The sequence below is a fragment of the Nestor notabilis genome, unplaced genomic scaffold, assembly GCF_000696875.1.
Source record: "Nestor notabilis isolate BGI_N333 unplaced genomic scaffold, ASM69687v1 scaffold13326, whole genome shotgun sequence".
Taxonomy (NCBI): Eukaryota; Metazoa; Chordata; class Aves; order Psittaciformes; family Psittacidae; genus Nestor; species Nestor notabilis.
In genome coordinates this window covers 154,227-174,278 of record NW_009931551.1, presented here as the reverse complement: position 1 = coordinate 174,278, position 20,052 = coordinate 154,227, and the positions used below count along the sequence as shown (strand labels likewise).

At 39.9% G+C, this 20,052-nt stretch overlaps 1 protein-coding gene across 1 annotated transcript; it reads left to right on the top strand.

Annotated features, from left to right (window-relative positions):
• The first annotated feature begins 2,222 nt into the window (after positions 1-2,222).
• COMT (catechol-O-methyltransferase) lies at positions 2,223-18,579 on the top strand. Its single transcript, XM_010015973.1, has 5 exons — positions 2,223-2,642; positions 12,071-12,353; positions 14,103-14,296; positions 15,813-15,944; positions 18,346-18,579. Exons 2-5 carry the CDS (start codon positions 12,071-12,073, stop codon positions 18,523-18,525), a joined length of 789 nt encoding a protein of 262 aa, XP_010014275.1. The 5' UTR covers positions 2,223-2,642; the 3' UTR covers positions 18,526-18,579.
• Positions 18,580-20,052: the final 1,473 nt, after the last annotated feature.

Genomic DNA, 20,052 nt, shown 5'->3' with positions numbered 1-20,052 from the left:
CATAAAAGAAAATCCCTCCTGCTAGTCTGAAAATGCAAGCTCAAAAGAATTTTCTTCCACTCATTGTTTCACATGATCTCTGGGGTTTATGATAATGTGCTAGCTCTCCTGTCTCCCTTTGTTTAGCCTTTTAAAAACCTGTCTTTGGCCAGGATTATTACAAGAAGGGAATGCCATTTGTTGTTATGCCAGGCATGGATTTACTGGGAAAGCTTTAGCTCCGTGCTATGCACAGCAAGTGGGGGATAGCACTGCCACACTGCATCACGTGATGGCAGCTATGTGGCCTCCATTTGAGACTGGGAGCTCTGTACATTAGCAAAGTCTACTCAAGTTTGTACAAACAGCTCTGAGCTGAGCTCTGTCAACTGTCAGAGCAATTCAGTGCGAACGAGCCAGTTATTCTGACTTGTTGCTCCCAAGGTAAGACATCCTGGGTCTACATTTTCCCGTAAATGTGCCCCATGAATGCAGGATCCTGATGTTCTGCAGTACCAAATCCATCTTTTAAGATCTTGTCCCTGAATAAAAATTATATTTGTACAATGTAAAAATTTATAAACAACTGATATATTTATAGCTCTCCACAGTTCTCTGGAATTATTATTATCAGGATAAATTTTTACTATCTAGATAAGGATAAGTCATGTGAATGTGGTATAAATTTATACATCTGGAGCTTGTAGCTTTGTTAGTAGAAACTTACAAAAATATCCATACATAGACAGGCACTGCCTTGGGCAAAAAGGTAAATTAAAGAAAGGTATAAGCCAATGTTTAACATCATACCAAAGAAACTTGAAGAAAAAAATATCCCATAATAATGTATTACAAATTTTACACTTTCTGTTAACTTGGAAGCAACTTATGGATATTATCTTACAGTTTGGGTGGTTTAACTAACTGAGCCTCTGCCTTTACCTAATCTGCAGTTATTGCCATTCACCATTTTTACTTAGTTAATTAAATACCTAGACAACAGAAAGGGTTACTTTGCAGGCATAGTCTTTGTCATCCAAGTAAACATTTGTGGGCAGGCAGAAGCAAGTTTGCTCCTCCCATGCTTTTAGCCTGAACAATATGATTCAGCTCAAGGTTCAAAATCTTTTTAAAGCATTGTCAGAGGACACTGCTCAATCTGGTAAGTCTTGGTTCAAATTTATGCTCCTAAGTATAGGCTGGGCTGATACCCCCCACCAGTTCACAGCTAGCTATAGTTAATTGCTAGGACAGCTCCAAAGAATAGCTTACAGAACCAGGTCAGTGCATAGAATAAGTTTTGCTGTTTTAAGCTCTTTTCTCCACAGACCAGCAGTAAAAGAAATTCTTAGTTAATGTTAACTGTGGGTGGTATCAGGAATCAGGCAGATGCAACCTGTCATGCTTTCAGAACCAGCTTTTGACCAGACAGGAAACTACTGTCAGTGAAGCTGGAGTGCAGTATTGCTTATTTCGTTCTTTGTTCTTCTGATGTCTGGGTTATAAGAAAATTATTTGTTGAGCTAAATCTCTGTTATACGTGGGAGGGATACTTCAAAGTTATCCTGTATTAACATTAGGTACTGTGCTATACTGCAGGGTCTTAGTTATGTTTTATTAAGTTACTAAAAACACTTTGATCTTCACCTACCTCATTTGTCTGCAATTCTTTATTCAATTCATTCACTTAAAGGGCTCTCAGGTGGTTCCTTGTTCTTTCAAGGACCTCCCCCACCATGTGACAAAGCCTGTTGTCAGATCTTCAGTTCCTGTTTCTGCCACATGTAATACAAACCCTTTCTTTAAATCTTAAAAAGTTTCTAGGCTAGAGCTTTTCAAGCACTTGCTGACTAGGTTTTTGTAGTGAGATTACAGCAGAGAACTTCCACCACATTGTGTTTGGGGTTTTTTTTTTTTCTTATTATTTTCTTTCATGATGCAGTTTAATTGCAGCTTGATTATAGAGTTTCTGCCTCGAAAGAAACAATATAGACAGTCAAACCGAGGACAAGGTTTATTAGAATAACCCTCTTCTTTTATCTTAAGCTGTTTGTAGCAGAATGTTTTTCCAACTAGAAGCTCTACAAATTCAAATGTACTATTTATAATGTATTGATTGCACTTCCTTCTGTAGCTGCTGTTAAGCAATTTGCTGTACATACTTTCCCTCCCTCCAGCAGCACTCTATATTTAACCCACATGCCTAGGTCTTGTTTCTACAAATTCTGCACTGGCTGAGGCATGCCACATCTGAGCTGAAAAAAAGAACTGAATCCCTTGGGCCAAATTCATTCCTGGAGCTGCTTGATTGAACACAATGCATTTACACTGAACACAGATTTGGCTCATACCTGACTTTGTCAGCATTCACTGTGCTGTAACTAAGTAACAAGAACACTGTCATTAAGGGACAGATGAACAGCTTTCTCTATGGTTGTTAGAGCACTGAGCACCTTTAAGGAGTGCAGAAACTGGTGAAAGGAGGAGTTGAGAAAAGGACACCGCTCCTTTTAGAGTCTGTGTAACAGGACTGATAAGCTATTCCTGTGATGTGATCGAATGTGACTGAATACTGCAGGCTCTTGGACTCTTATTCTATAAAATCCACAGCAAAGCAGCACAGGAAAAGATCGGAGGGAACAGCTTCTGCTGTACCGAGAAAGGTACCTATTTATATTTTCTTACTTCTCAGGCTTGACACGATTTGCTATCGTAGATACTGTCACTGTTTTAAACAGTGGCGAGTATGAAAGGAGCGGTGTTTTTCACATTCTGACTGGTACTCATACTCAGGAAGCCAGTCCGTGGGCAGCAACAGCTTTCACAGAGAAAGAGTAGGACTTATTTGGTGTAATGCATTTATACTGTATTGTAAACCTTGACAGTTGAAAGAAATGAGATAACCCCAGCTAAATTGAAAATGTAATTTACGGCTATAAGTATGCTGGAATTCAGTGCTCATTTGTATTCAAGAAAAAGCTGAATGCGAGTCAAGCTTCAGTTCTGTCATATTTGACTGAATAGCTGCTTTTATAAATGTGTTGCTGCAGCTGTATTTTATGGAGGTTTTCATTCTCAAGAGGGAGTTCTGCTACAGCAAACTATCTGTGAAGAACAGACAAAAAGCTTGTACTTTTGCTTGCTAGCTGCGTGGCTGCTCATGAAGTATGTTTCTAATGCCCTTTATGGACATTCTTTACCTTCTGTCCTTTATAAAAACCCTCATATTTACCAATACTGTCGAGCACATGTCATACCGATGATCTCCATAAACAACCTTTACTTCATAGCTACACTTTTACCCTTACTTTTTTTCTACTTACTCAGCCGTGGGCTCCTCTCACAAAGCCACCACATTCAGGCTGTCATGCATTTGTACAACATTCCAGTATTCAAATGCAAAAGAAAATTTTCCCAATATACAGCTTTAGTTAGCATCAGTGGAAAAAGAGTTTAACCATATTAACCCTGCAAACAATTTACTTGTCACTCAAGTTTAGCAGTGTTTTTTAGCAGCTGGTATCAGGTTTATCTCTGCCAGTCTCACACTGTTGTCTTTCAGCAATCCTTCAGGATCATTGGAATTATAACTCACATGGAATTTTCTGAAAAAACATAATTTTGGCAGCAGTCATTGAAACCAGATTTTAATGTGTGAGGCCGTCCATACCAGTTCTGCTTGAGCTCTCTTAGAAGAGATTTCTCAGAAAGCAGTTTCTAGCTAAAGTAAGAGACACTATACCCACTCCAGCTCATTTTCTGGGGAGGGCATTCGCTCAGGATTTGAGGCCAAGATTTCAAGCCCTGCGCTTGTCTCAGGCTGCCTCTTCCCACGCAGTGTTTTGGTTACCTGCTGTGCTGTGGTGGATCCCACCTTGCCTGGCCTGTTAGAGCTGTTCATTTCCATAGAAATAAGCCATTATTTCAGCAGCAATTTCCTTCCTATTCTTTCAGATCCTTCAGTGAGTGTTTCACCAGGTCTCAGTTGTGCACTCCCCTTGGCCTGAAGACCAGCTTGTGGAGAGCAGAAAGCTGTGCTGGAGAGAGACAGATTTACACTAGATTATTAGCTGGTAGCCTTGGAAGCAGGGCAGAAGCACACAGTGGGGATTTGGGACACTGAGGATTTAGCACTTGATCTTTGTGATATAAAGAGAGAATGTGAAATAAGTCTATCTCAGGTGATCATGCTGAGGGTAACAAGCCATTTTTCCTCTGCCAGCCCTTTCTCCCTATCTCCATTTGGAGCAAAATCATTCAGTAGGAGGTAGTTTTACCCCCTGGGGCACGTTAAAATCTCAGCTAAGAAAGCTTTTTACAGATCAGCTCCTAGCATGCTGTCAGCAGATCACTTTCTGCTTTTAGCAGACCACTGCTTCCCAGGTTGGTGTTGTACAGTTCAGCTGAGCTACACCAACCACTGGCCTCAAACACTAGTACAAATAATCCAAATGCATCTAATGTTCTGGAGTGGGAATAACAACTACCAGGAACAAATGCCACCAAGGGGTACCTGAAAAGATCTTATTCCTGCAAAGCTGTCTTTGCTCAAAGCCTGGTAAAGTGCATTTCTTATCCTTGAAGAATTCTCTCATCCCAAACTCTGACTTTAAATCATGCAATGTGATTAGGCCAGACTGAATCAGAAAGTTACAGATCCACATGGACCTGCCTGTTGGATGGAGATGAGGCCTCTCTTCATGGCCAGTTTATTCTAAACCCTGCTTTCCTTTATGGGGCACACAGCCATTATATAAACCATTTCCTCTGGGTGATAGCACCGAAGACCACTAGACAATGGCTACTGTAAAGGGAGTTTTAAGTGGGTAGCAATTATGTGAATAGAAATAGAGAGAATGGATATAAACTGCGGAGAATGGATATAAACACCTTTATGAAGCTTAGTTGATGAGCTCCCAAGTAGGGGATAGGCACTTTTCTGTTCTTTTCCTTTCATTCAGTGAGAAGAAACCTGTATTTGTTTCATTGCAACCTGAGAAGAGGAAAGAAGACAAGACAAAAGGCCTAAGGGGAAAAAAATAATCATCAGAACTTTGCATTTATAGAAGACAGAATTTTTGGTCATGGTAGTGAAGCTAAATTATAGTAATCTGAAAAATCCCTAGGAAAAGGGAAATTCAGATTTCATAATACTTAATGAAAAATTATATAAAGTCTGTTCAGCTTGTTTTTATGATGTCAGTGGAAAATCTGAATGTCAAATTCCCAGACTAAGTTTCCATTGAAATACAAGCTATTCACATTTGGCAATATACTGATTATTCTTCACAGTGTTGCACTCATTTGAAAATACATAAACAATAATGAAAGAATAGGAGGTAAAAAGATATTTTTTTGACCTTTAAAAGTACTAAATTATGAAGCTGTTGAATTGTGTTGCCTACAGCAACAGGATACAATGTGTTTGGCAGAAGTTAGTTCAGACTTTCTGTCCAAAATACTCTGCCTTTCTTGCTCTGGGAAAAGATCAAGAAAAGCAAAATGCCACAAACCAGAGATTGTCTCACTCAAGACAGCACAGGACAAAGAGTCAGGGACTCCAGTCCCAGGCGGGGCACAGCACAGATCGCCTAGTGCAGAGCAACAGACATTGTTCAAATATGCGTAGAAATGTGCTAAGTCTTCTGCATTGTTTTTGCACTGCTTGTGAAAGAGCTACCATGTCCTTAACTATATACAAATCCTCTGCATGCTTTAGTGTATGTGATACTTAAAGGCATAATTTCAGCAGAAGCTTTTAAAAAGTTTGAACTTAAACCTTATATCCAGAGCAGGGACTTTTCTGACAAAGAATAATTCAGTTTTGCAACATCTTGAAAGTTATAGAAATAGTGGTAACTTTAACTTACTCTTGTGGCAACAAAGATGTAGGCAAGACAGCTCACCCAAGACCAAATCAGAAAAACATTGTCAAGATGAGACTCAACCCTAAGCCCCCTGACTCAGGATCACAAAGTTTACTCTCATTCATGGGGAATGGCAGAATTATGTACATGCTGGTTTTGTGGAAGATGGTTTTTTTGTGGTTATGTTTAGGACTTCATTTTTAGTACAAAGCAAAACAGTATCAGTTTATCCAAGCTAAAACTGTAATGAGAGGTTCTGTAATTAGGCTTATAAGGATTCAACTTGATTGGAAAAATATTCTATCCAAGTTTCCAACCTCCCAAGTATTTTAATCTTATTTTTGCATCTGTAGGGAATGAAGCCTTGTTATTGACTCGTAATGAACTAAGCTTCAGAATAGTTAAATATTCAAATTTAATACTTTTTTAATCCACTAAGTGTGAAACTCGCTAAGTCATATGTCCTTATTAAAACTCAGAGTATTGAAAGGTGCTTACTTTCAGCATGTTTCTTTTTCTTCTCTGTAAATATCAATTTTTAGCAGAGGAAGGTTGTTTTGGAATCTGAGAGAGAAACACTAGCAGTCAGTAGTTTAGACCAAATCTCCCTACACTTTCCTCTGAGTGTTACAAAAACTTCATATAGTTTTTATGAAGCACTGAGAAAAATCTCAATTTGAATTCATCTGGTGACTTGGAGTTACATTAAACATTGATGTTGCCAATTGTTATAATCCTTATTTTTTCGCTTCAGGGAATTCTAAGACCAGTTATTTTTTTAACAGTACTTGGAAAAAAATCACCAAAAGGACTGATAAATAGCATTGCTGAAAGATCCTTATTGTAACCTGTGGTGAAATGGCTGGAGTCACCTGTAAAAGAATAAAGAACAGGATGTATTGTTTTGTGCTCCATCACATAGGCATTTTTCTGTTTTTAGAAAAACTGGGGCTCCTGTAATAGCAAGGGGGTAGTGAGTCCCCTAACCAAAACAACTACTGGCATAATAATAGATCCCCAGCACTGAGCCAGTCTCTTGAGGTTTCTTTTATGGCCATTGGAATGACTTAAGTATTTTATCTTCAAGGGCAGGTAAATTGGGGCAGCAGATTCCCACAATTTGTGATTGCTTCTTTCTGTAAGCTGAAGCAGAGGTGCTCCCATTCAAGTCTGGTTATGGTTTGCAACAGGGGAAAACTGCTGAACTGCATTGTGAAGTTATGATTTGGTCTTATGAAACCTGCCAAAATGAGTAAGATTAGATGCATAAGAAAATAACCCAGTGCTTAAGAAAGACTCGTCAGTACTTTGACAGGTCTGGGCATGAAATTTTAATATGTTTTCTTTTAAACTCTGTCTTCTCAAAACCAGATTTAGTGATAGATGTTATTCATTCCTTTTCATAATGTTATCCCTCCAGTTTTCTGCTTATTCCCTTGCTGAATTTTTCATTTTGCCTACTATTCTCCACTTGAAATTTTAGTTTTCAGAGGGTAGGCTCACTTTATCATGATGTTTCTAATGCACAGAAGAGGTTGCAATGCTAAGCTGTATATTTGGAACTGCAGTACAAGCATTAAATAGTAAGAGCAACTGCCTTGTAATAAGTGGCTATGGGAAACTTGACTGTGCAAGTTCAGTTTTATTGCATATTTAATGAATCTCATGAATCCATATTAAAGCTAAAATTACAGTTGCATTTTCTAAAGCTGTCATAACATGACTGTCTCTTAGGTAGTGGTAGTTTGAAATTGGTTGAATTACACACTTGATTTTCATATCAAATATTTTCCAGCTAAGAATATGAAAGCAATTACCTATTTTGGTACAGATTTTTTTTTCCTCTGGGTGCATGACCATCACTGATGCATCTCGCTCTTGGCAGGCTGCTTTTATAGCCTACTGCTATCACAAAATTTATTCTCACATCTAAAGAAGACAGAAATTAAGAGGGACAAACTCTGAAAAAGAAATGGTGGGGTTTTTTTTAAAAAAAGAAAAAAAGAAAAGAAACCCAAGATATTTCTGGTTTGCTCCTTTTTAAAGTTACCTTCTCTGCAAACTGGTTTCCAGGATAATTGTCTCTGCTATGAACAACCCATAATGCCAGTTTATGAAGGTGCTGGGGTGTTACACAGCACTAATAATCATAAACAAACCCCGAATAGTTGAAAAACATTCCTTGATACAGCAAAAACAAGTGAACTTGTCTAGGAATGGAAAAAAGCAGCATGTACTATATAGGTTGTTGCTATCTGTGAGCAACCTCTAAGGATCTGTGGAGGCAGGTGGGCTGTGCTGTTACATGTGGCAGCATTCATGTAGGACTCAGAAGTGCGAAGATCTAACTGAGGCACTGTAAGAAATGGATCCCTCTGAGCACTTGATCATAGGAATGGCCAAGCTGAATGAGCTGATTAAGTTTTAGATCTAAGACCATCTCCAGATCATAGACATTTGAGCTTTCATGTATAGCTTTTTTTTTGTCTTGTTAACAAATGTTACACAAAACACGTAAACGAGCAAGTCCTAGCAGCCACTCACCAGTCTAGATCAGAATAGAAATGCAGGTCAGTATTTTGCCTTCAGAGAGGATTCTTGGGTGAACTTGAAGTGGTAAGATTTCATAGCTGAAGATCCAAAATTTGTTTCCAGGTGGCCCCACAGAACTCTCAGTTGTTGCCCTTCAAGAGAAGCTAAAGGGCTGCTCATGGTTTTGCGTAAGGAATGGCTAGAAGAAACAGAAGGCTTTGGCTATCTGTGTGGTTCATAAGCATATCCCAGTTTACACCTTTTTGTGAAGCTAGTTACATCTTAGTATCATGATGTTACACTGCATCTGCTGTGGGTTGCAGCAGCCTAAATACAATCTATGCATTTGAAAAGTTAGGGCATGTACATCTCAAGGCATCTTTGCACACAGTACACTCCTTTAAAACAACAAAATCTTAAAAAGGATACTGCTGTCCAAGTAAGGATAAGGGTGAACTCTTTGTCCAAGATCAGCAAACTTGAGTGTTTTGCTCTGCTCTGGCTAACAGAGACATGTTAAGAAGCAGCATTTCACAGGCTGCAGATCAAGAAACTGCCCTTCTTTAATACATGGGCTTCTTAGTATGTGATGTCTTGTAAAATTTGGTGCATAAAGCCTGTAGTGGTGTGAAAAATAAGACAATGGAAATCTGGTTTGCTGACATACCCTTCCATGCCTGGGTAACAGTGTGAAAACGAAGGGGTAGGATTTTACTGTCAAGCAGCTTCTTTTTGTTAAGGTATAAAAATAAGTCTTCACAATCTGTTGCCTATCTGTAAAGGAAGTCTCGGTATTCCCAAGTGGGGCTGAGATAGCCTACAGATGCTCTCTCTCCCTGTTTTGAGAAATCTCAGCAAATGGTCTCATATCTATACTAAGCAATAGAGGAAAGCTGTTCCTCAAAAAATATACCACCTGTAGTTCATCCTGCAGTAATCATCGATTCTTGCTGTTCAACAGATCTTTGAAGGCAGCCCCAAACATGCTGGCAGAATCTCAGTGTCAAAGCAACAGCCTGTGGCAAGTTGTACTCAGAGGATGCTGAACTATCCTTTGTAACTAGAGGATCATGTCTGGCAGCAGCATGAAATAATTCTGAACACCAACAGTCTTCAGTTCTAGAGTTGAACTGCCACTAAGTGAGTCACTGGCAAGCAGGGTTCATGTGGTTTCCCTTGTGCAGAGTCAGGAAGGTTAGATACCTGCTGGCATCAGTAAATAGGTTCTGGGCTCCATCCATTCACTGCAGTTCAGAATAATTATCTCTCAACTATGTCAGTAATCCAAATCCATCAACAATGACCATACAATTAACTAAGACATGTTTTCACAGCCCAAACCAAGTTCTTGGTGGACAGATAATGTGGAACATCTTCATGTAGAACTAGAAAGAGCACAAGTCCCAGCTGGAAGGTGTAGGACAATTAGGCCTCATCAATAGGACTGCTAGTACATAGAAGGAAAGAAGCAAAATTGACATCCAGGCCTTGATGATCCTGTTGAGGTAGAGAAGCAGGTTCTTATTAGCTAGGAAATAAAATTAATGAAGTCCAAGAAGCAGGATTTTTTCTGTGCTAATGATGCTGACAAGCCCTGAAAGGCAATGTCTCAGGTCAGACTTTGCAAGGAAAGCATTTAAGGTAGCATTAACAGTGGTTACTACTTAGAAGCAAAAGAAATAGACTTTTGACTGCTCCAAACAAATTGTACTTGCTGTGCAACTAAGATAAGTGGATGAGTGAACAAACATCACTGTACTGTAGGTTGAGCATATCGCCATGGAAACTCAGTTATCTTCTAAACTCAAAGTATGTTCTGCATGATGATTAAAAATTCAAAGCAGTGGGATAGATTTTTCCCTGTGTGTAATGTGTATATGCCAAGTCCTACTGCAGAATGGAGGTCTGACCACGCATAACATTTACAATTTTCTTGGGACAATTTGGGGAAAAAAAGAGAAACAGAAACAGGTAGGAAGAGACCTCGGGGAATATTTGGCTAGTCATATAGCTCCTTTACCTCTGGTCTTGGGCAACTTAGGCAAAAGTTTTGAGGATGTTGTAGTTCCTGTTAGAGCAATGGTTTTGCTGAAGTCCAGTTAGGTGAAGTGCAATACAAGTGCAGGCATTCACCATTTTTAGCAAGCTGGAAGAAAGACTTCACAGAAAGAATCAGTAACAGGGTTTTTTTTTAAAGTGCAACTTAATCCAGCCTGCTGAGGCTAAGAAATGGGTTCTGAATCCTTTAGACCTGTGGTCAAATGCTTAATTAGACTTAAAGAACAAATGAACTCGGCAGTCATTCATCCTAATACTAACTGCAGCACATTCCAAGCTGTGCTGTCCTCCCAGCATGCAACTGTCATCCCTGCTTGTGGGAAGCAGAGAGGGAAAAGTGGAGGTGTTAGAAGCTGCATCATCAGAATGAGGTGTGTTTTGAGTTGTACAAGAGGAGCTTCACACGCAGAATCCTCAGGCAAATCAAAACCCTTAGTAGTTTGGCACCCTGTCAACAGCTAAATCAATTGCTTAATATTAAGAACCCTTTCTTTGTAAGATCTTCTTTGCTGTGACTCCTGCAAGGAGATGAATGCAACCTCCCTGTATACTGGCTTGTCTGAAATCCATCAGAGTAAATGGCTTTGATGGGATTTACTGATTGAATTGTACAGGGTGGCATGCATCTCAGATGTTCAGATGCCCTAAACCCAGAAAGACAGTGCCCATGCTGCACACACACAGCCACCTGCAGCTATTACACTGAATTTCAGAGTGAGAATAGGCACAATCCCATCAGATGATTTGAGCTGACCCATCAGAGAAGTACAACATGCCCTTTTGTACGTATCTTCAATTTCATGAGTCTGAGCTTTTCTCTGATTCGGGGATTCAGTTTATGTTTTTATAACCAGTGAGAAAACATCCCTACTTTATAAAAGGAAATGCATCTTTGGTTCTCAGATTGACAATTTGTGTCAAAGGTTTTATAAGCAGGAAAAAGGCTTCTATTTTCTGTAAAACATTCCACCTGGTCCCTCTGCTGCAGGCTGTGAAAGGAAGGGGGCAGGCAGGGTCCTACTGAAACATCAAGCTCAGCTTCTCTGCAGAGCATGCAAGAAGGGCAGGTGCTGGCATAGAGCTCTGCATGCAGGGTAGGAACTCACAACCTGCAGATTGGCTTGAAACAGAACATTTACTTGGCAGTGGCCAGTTTTCTGCTGGTAATTGTGCTCAAAATTAAAGGGTGAGATGTTCCACATTTTACCACTAAGGCCAGCTTCGAAGTTTTCCAGTGCTCAAAAATTTAAGAGAGAGGGATCACATGCAGGCTCTGATTTAAGGTTTCAAATCCTTGGAAAAAAGAGAACAGATTTGATGCCGAGAGGCTCCTTGTGCAGCGGCATGCGTGGAGCCAGGACTGAGCAGCTGTGTGGGGGAAGGGACTAGAGCATTAAATAAAGCTACTTGTTGACTGCCTGTAAAATTGGCTCCTAAAGGGAGTGCCACAGAGCACCATCCATTACCAAGTGACAGAGAGCAATTTTCAGCTACTCTAGAAAATACCATAATTAAACTCCGTGTGTTCCTGTTCAAATATGGCTGGTTGTGGGTTATTCAACTTAGTATTTACAAGAAGGATAGGTCTCTCCCGTGCCACCTTAACCCTGGGCTGTTTTTCTTTTTCCTTCCAGATGCTGGAGAGCTCTTCAGTCCTTTTGTTCATTGTCTTCCTCCTGCTTTTCATTTTGCTGCTCTTTGTGGTGCTCATCAGGAGAAACGCCACTGCTGCCCTTCTCTGGAATGAAATCATCCGCGAGAAAATAACCAATTTCATCATGAATCAGAGCAAGGAACAGAGGATTTTAAACTTCGTGCTGCAGAATGCAGTCCGAGGAGACCCCTGTAGTGTGCTGGAAGCTATAGATAAGTACTGCTCCCAGAAAGAGTGGGCCATGAATGTGGGCAGTGAGAAAGGTAATTGCAGTAGGTATCAGCACTTGAGAGATCCTTCAAGATTAGCACATTACAGGACGTTTTATTGTATTCACATGGTAACTTCCATCTGCTGAGAAAAAAAAACCAACCAAACCAAATCCCCAACCTCACCCCTCCCCCTCAAAACCCCACAACAGCCTTGTGGCTATCCAGTGAGTAATCCAGGAAGTCACAGGACCCAGTCTGGGTTTGCAGGTTCTGTATATTGCAACTGTGTAAGAAGAGAGTGATAATTTATGGAAAAAAATCTAGGTTGTGTTGTACCTCAGTTCTTATACAAGGTGCCCTTAAGGCATAATTCATTATGTGAAATACTTTCAGATCCTTAACTGAAAGATAGTAAAGGAAGGGGGAAGGGGGGATTTTAAACTATGTTGTGTATGCAAGCATAAGTTATAAATCAGTGTTGAAGGGAAAAATCCTATCCATGTAATACACAGAGGCAGTGCTCAGACATTGCTGCTACTTAGCAAGTAAATCATCTTGTTCTTGCCTCCTAACAGAAAGTACATGGACAAAGCATTTTTTTTTCTAAGCTGCGGGAAAGTGACAATCTGTTCAAAAAACTGTAATGGCAAAATGTTAACATGTTATGAATTAGACACAAAAGTACCTCTTGCTGGGAATTGCAGGGGAGAGTTGCTTAGCCTGGGATTAACATAGCTAATGAAATACAACAGTAAGCATTGTAACAAAAATGCTGCTCTGTCACGGGTACAGTTCTTGAAACTCTGCATACCAGGCTGGCTGCTGAGGGCAACAGAACAGTGGGTGGTGGCTGAGCAGGAATTCTTAAAGCTCTAAACCTTGATCAGCTGGGCTTATATTCTTAAAGATTTCACTTGAGTTTTGCCCTGACAACATGGTCTTTCCTCAGATCAGAGCCATCAACATTAATGCATCCTTAGTTCCAAAGATTTTGGGAGTGACCATGTAGTGCCACGATGCAGGCATCATCATCATACTATTCATAAACAGATGACGTCCAGGAAAATACCAGATAATGAAATTTATATGTAGACTGAAAAATTCCATGGCTCACTGTAAGATCCCTTCAAATACTTTTTCAGATTAGATATCTAGTTTCCAGCCATACAAGTAAGAGCAGGCAGTTTTCTCACAAGTAAATTCTTTTCTTCAGAAGGATTGAGTATAGCCAGTGTCACTTTGGTAACATTTTGTTGTTATTAACAATTGACTGATGTTTTCCATGTCACAAATTCATCCAGTGAATCCAAATATTTTGCAAATTTATAACTACATTTTTCTTTTTCCCTTTAAAAACAAGTATTTAGGCTAAGACATTTTGTATCAGACTACCGCATGTAACATTTGCAACAAACATGAGCATTCAAAATTCAGGATTTATGTATTTCACAAACATGGCTAGTTTCTGCAATCAATTCTTAGACAAAACCACTGCATTTTTCCCTTGTAACACTATAAATATTTTAGTGAATTCCTCACTCAGAAATGTTTATATTGTGAAACTAAGTAACATTTTTTCTAGTTGAAAGCTTGTATTTCCAAACTTAGAATGTCCATGAGTAACTTGATCACAGATAAGCCAGTTTGCAAAGAATATAGTATATAATTTGACTTCAACCGTTGATTTTTGAATGTGCTTAGCAATTGAGTATACTTTTAAGTTTCTCATCACTAACTTGCTTTTCTATATGCGAACCAGTTTGATTTTGTCAGAAGTTAACATATTTCCTTTTTATGCAGGTTTAATTCTAGACAAGACAGTGGAAGAGGTCAGTCCATCAGTTGCACTGGAGCTGGGAACATACTGTGGCTACTCAGGAGTTAGGATTGCTCGGCTGCTGAAGGCAGGAGCTCGTCTTCTCACTGTGGAGTTCAACCCAGAATTTGCTGCTGTAGCTAAACAGATGTTTGAGTTTGCTGGAGTACAAGATAAGGTAAATACCATTTGTCTCCAAGCAGTACAAGGAAGCAATACATGGAGATTAGGACTTTATCCATAGAAACAACATAAATAGGTTTACATTTATTTTTTTACTTGTCAAGCAAGTATGACACCCTAAGTGTTTGGGAACATGCGGAGTTCAACCATCAGACTTGATCATAGGGAAAAGCTACCAGCGTCCACAAAAAGGACCGAGGTTATCTGTGCTTTTGTATATACAGCACAAGCAAACTAAATTTGTTAGCATTAGTCAGGGGTCCAAGTATGACGCAGACCCAGCTGAGAGTCAGGATAGAGCTTGAAGCTTGTCAAGGGGTGTGTGTGACCAAAACAATCAGGGCTGTTCTCCAAAGTTCTTTGTTATGTGAGACAGGATGAAGATCTGGAGGGGCAAGACCAGAAATAATCATATACATCTGTATCTCCTTAACATTTTGAAAGCACTTAATCTTCATCTTCCAGTTTGGCCTCTTCACTATTCACTGGTTAGTACAGAAGACAGGCCATTTGCTGAGAGCTATTTCAACCCCCCCAGAGACTGTAAGAATAACATAGACCAGGAGGGAGGCTCCAGAGTCAGTTATTTCACTTCCAGTCAGAGATCAGCAGCACACACAATCCTTTTCATAAAACTAGTAACCACTATTGCAAAGCTGGTTAGATTTACTGCAAGACTGCCCCACAGATTCTTCCTCCTGATTATCAGAAGCCTTTCTATGATTTCTGACATTTATTCATAGACATTTTATATTCCTTTTTTTCCTTGCACCCACAGTCCTTATTATTTAACTAGCCCTGTTCCTACTTACAGTCCCTTATCTCTCATAGCAGTACAGCTGAAGGCTTCATTATGTTACCTCCCAAAAGCTAGACTAGAATATTGGTATTCTGTATATAAACTAAAAGGTTCAAGACTGAGTACAACAGAAAACTGAACCATAGTCCAATTTGTTACAAAAGCTCACAAAAAAGAGTTGCATTATGTGCAGTGGACTTCAGATGAGATGTACTTACCCAAATCTAGTTGGTTATAATACATATATCTAAATTTTGTGCAATCTGAGGTGTCTTGACTCTCTGTACAGTCAGTTAGGATGCAGGTAGTTCCAATCTATAACCCAGCTCAGCCCAAGGTAGACATCTACAGCAGGCCAGGGGATTCATGCCTGTCTATTTGACAAATCACTTCAATATAGATGATAAAACTAGAGGAAATAAATCCCACCATGAAGTCTTCTAATGCGTTTCTTGACTTCTTGAAGAGAACCTGAAGCACTAGCAACATCTAAAATTGCATTTTTCCCATCTGATTTAATTTCCCGATCAGCTATGAGTCATAAACCAGACAGATTTCCTTACCACTTTTTTCTTCCACTCCCAGTACATGGCTCTTGCTTGACAAATCAATGTGCAGCAGCTTCTTTCAGTCTGGCCACAGTTTAAAATGAGCTAGAGGCACATGCTTTTTCTTAATGGTTCTCAGTTGATCAGATGGATTTGCGTTTCAGGTAAAACTCCTAGAAGGCCCTTCAGAGGAAATTATTCCCCAGCTGAAGAAAAAATATGAAGTGGATACTCTGGATTTTGTCTTCCTGGACCACTGGAAAGACAGATACACACCAGACACCATCCTGCTTCAGGTCAGTTTGCACAATTTCAGTCTTGTAAGTAAAGTAGCAAATGCATTGATGGCTGTAAGGCCTGTATTCTTTGTGAAGGACTTCATCCTCTGTAAAATGACAAATGGCAGCCCAAATAGCAACCTTACAAGAAAACAGGATTTTGGGGAAAGGATCCCAAACTTTTGTTAGGGACAGTTGCCGACACTACATAGCTCAGGACTTGGCAAATACTTTTGTACCATTTTGTTCCCTGAACAAACGGGTCTGCAGTAGAAATCCTACTTGAGGAGTGCATGGTCTGGGTCTTATGCTCCCTAGAAGAAGTGTCTACGTGGTCACTAACTGGAACACTTGACCCAAAAACATCCTGATCCTGGGAGCAGGTAAGACTTAGGACCTTGCATATCTCAGCTCCACTTCCCTAATTTTCTCAGTACCCCTTTTTTGCTGAGGGTCTATTCTGGCAGCAGAGCTTTGAATGAAATACTATTTTGGTAGCACACCTGGGTATCATCTTTCTCCACCTAATTGCTGGCAAAACGACCTCTGGAGGAGTGCAGACTGCCCCAGTCAGGCGCTTGCTGGGAAGTGCTGTCCAACTCTGTCTCCAGTCCTGACTATGGAAAAATTATGCTCATTCTTCCCGACCTGCCTTAACTATTACTATAAGCATTACAAAAAGCGTAACAGCAGTACGTAATGATAGATGAGGCAACTACTAGAGGACTTCTGGATAGGAAGGAATTTTCAGGTGTTAAATGACTGAGATTGACAACATCTGTATCTGTCAACACAGCACATACAGGCACTCTCCTAGCTTTGAGCTGCAGGCTGGTAAGATTTTCTACACTGCCTGTATGTATGGAAGTGTAACTTTTCAGTTGTTTTCTTCACAAATAAATCCACATTATTTTCTTATCCAGACTCACCTGGTTGTTAATGTCAGCCCTGTCCTCCACATAGCTGTTTGAAAAGAAAATTTGTTTGGTGTTATGGACAGCTAGTATTGAATTTACAAATTGTTCCCTCCCTACAGTTATTTTGTACCCAGAGAATGTTTTCTTTAAAACTGGCTGTGTAAGGATAACTGAGCTCTTTTCACTGGGAAGAGCTGGTGCATCCTTATCAGAGCTTAACCTTCACAACACAGCCAAAATAAACTGGTAGTTTAATTCCATCGTAGTGGTCAGTCTGTTGCAACTGTGGTATAAAGTTGCAAAAATCCCTTATGAAATTAAGAGGAGAAAGATGAAGAAAAGATATTCACTTTTTTTTTGATGTTACACACCTTCTAACATGCAATTTTGGCATGTATTGCAATATGAATATCCAATAGGAAATGTAAAACATTCAGATGAAATATATTTTGGAAGTGGCATAGACAGCATTCCTGACACGAAAAGCATCGGAAATCCTGATGACCAGTGGAAAATACAGCATATTGTCACTTGTAAGCTTCCATAAGCTCTGCAATAGAAACGGACCAGAGGATATTTGCTTTCTCTAAAATGGCTTCTCCTGTGCTGACCAGTGTTTGGTCACCAGAGGCAAAAGCAGAAAGCTGAACAGCCTCCACAGCACTCTCATCAACAGAACTTCTCTAATGTACTAGGAGCAACAAAACCCACCCCTTGTTTTGGCTACAACTGCTGCCTGTAACCACAGGATAACAACCAGCCTGATTAACTACAGACTGTTTTAAAACAGCTGGTAAGTTCAGATAAGCAACTTCTGCTAGACAAAAATACCAACAAAAATTAGGTTTGTAGGTTAACTGAGGATAAACATTGTACTTGAAGTGAATATTACAAGTTAATTATGCCTTGTGGAAATGTGTCAGTGATCTTCATTGTGCACAAGCCCTGCTTCATGCCCAGCTCCTGAACAAAGTGGCAGAAAGTTGTACAGAATGAAAGGAAAACAAGCACAGCAAATCTCGTATACATTTAGATGTTTTGGAGTTTTGCTGGGACTGACCAAAGCAGACTGGTACAAGCCAGTCTCTCAGGTGACCTTAAGAACTACTACAGTATTTTTATGCCATACTAAAAAAGTTTTCAGACTTAAGCATGAGAGCCAAAATAAAACCATCTTACTGGTCATGTAGACATAGTCGGAAACAATCTGAACAGCAAACCGCACACCACCACTGCACTTGATTTGCTGTTTCAGAACCTGAATGACCCAACATGTCATCAGTATCTCTAATGAGACTGTTTAAAAGATAGCATATTAAACATGCCCACAAAGGATCAGAGTTATTCAGCTTCTCCCAAGTCTTTTCTTTGCTCCAAACCTGTATTACAATGGAGTTTTGGATGCAGGCACTTGAGTCTGACATGGTTTGACATGGAAGCACATTACATTCAAGCCAATGTCTGCTTAACAGCCACCATGAAGCAATTTCTCTTCTTTCTAGGAATGCAACTTGCTGAAGAAGGGCTCGGTTCTTCTGGCTGACAATGTCATCGTCCCAGGAGCTCCAGATTTCCTTAACTATGTCCGCAACAACTCCCATTTCCAATGCTCTAACTACCCATCTCATCTGGAATATATGAAAGTGGATGATGCTATGGAAAAAGCTGTGTTTTTGGGATAAAGAGGGCCATTAATACTCAACTTTTGTTTCAAATGATGTAAATGCAACTGCACAAGTTAATTTTTCCATGCTTTAAATTTTGGGGTGTGGGTTTTTTTTTTTATTTTGGAGCCTGTAATTAAAGCAAGTGCTAGTGGAGATCAGGTGGAAACCAAGATCCTGAGTAAGGAGGGTAACTGCTCAAAGGTCTGTTCCATTGTTTCATATAATTCAGCAAACCCAAGGTGCAGCACGTTGCCTCGACCAACACGTGATCAAACACCACAGTGTTATTTTGAACTCAAACCTGATCAACCACAGTTTGGGCTTAGGGCTAGGTGGAGAAAGTTGCTGCAGCTTCTGGTGATGTGTGTCCCCAGGCTGAACTCAATCATTACCAAGAGTGGAAAAAAACGTGTGGTGGTGTGAGAAAAGACCATTTCAGGAGCCCTGGTTTTGCTAAATTACCAGCATGCCACTTAATGCAATGAAGGCTCCTATTGTGATGAGATACATTTCTGCATCATTACTACAAAAGTTAATCACTGCTATGTGAGAAAAAAGGGCATGCACTGAAAGAAGACAGCCCCATGCAGTGATGAGAAAATAGAAAAGAATTTAGCAGAAGACAAAGAAATAGAATTATTAATCTGCCCATGCAGAGGTAGGGAAAACTGAAATAGTAAATAGGTCAACACAGGAACAGACAGAGAACAGAAGGAGTAGGCTCTTTCCAGAAGAACACCAAAACCTCCAAAACTACATAATATTTGACCTTGAGAAAATGCTGTTTATGCCCTCATATTTACTTATCCCCTCATTATGTTGTATATCCATTGTATGTGCTTTTTAGGAACAGGGCAAGCTGCTTACTCTGAAGTGCTGTGTATGTTTAAGATGCTATATAAAAATAAAGACCAGAGAGAATGGGTTTTACCAGGTGGGTGCTGCACACCCTGGTTAACCTCAGTGCTGTTAACACTATGTGAAGTGAGAGTTGTTACCGAGAAGACAAGAAGCCAAATCTGAAGTCTCTCACTCACCTGAATAATGCAGAAATCCACTGGCATTCTGGCATGTCCTGCTGTGATTATATAATGAGGCAACGATCGCATTCATAAATAAACCATAAAACCCAATAGAGCTGGCACGTGACTTCGTTTGCCATGAATTCTCCACTGTACTTGGGATTTCCAGCCTTGGAACAGCCACAGAAAGATCTAACAATTAAAAATCAGAGTGAAAAATAAGGGATAACCACTCTCATTTTCCCATTATGGATTCTTTCAGACCTGTTATCAGCTTCTTCCTTTTATAGCCCACCTTACTGAAGTGGTATCTCTGCTGGCCTGTGTGCTACAGAAAATCCACCTCCAGGACACCAATCATGAGCCTATGAGAGGATTGCCCCACAGTATAAAGGAAAACTAGAACAGACTAAGGTGACAGTCAGGTTAGAAATGAACCAAGCAAACCATGGTGAGCCAGCCAGCTTGTAGTGTGTGCATTTCACAGCAATATGAGAAGGCAAGATTAAGAGAGTTTCTT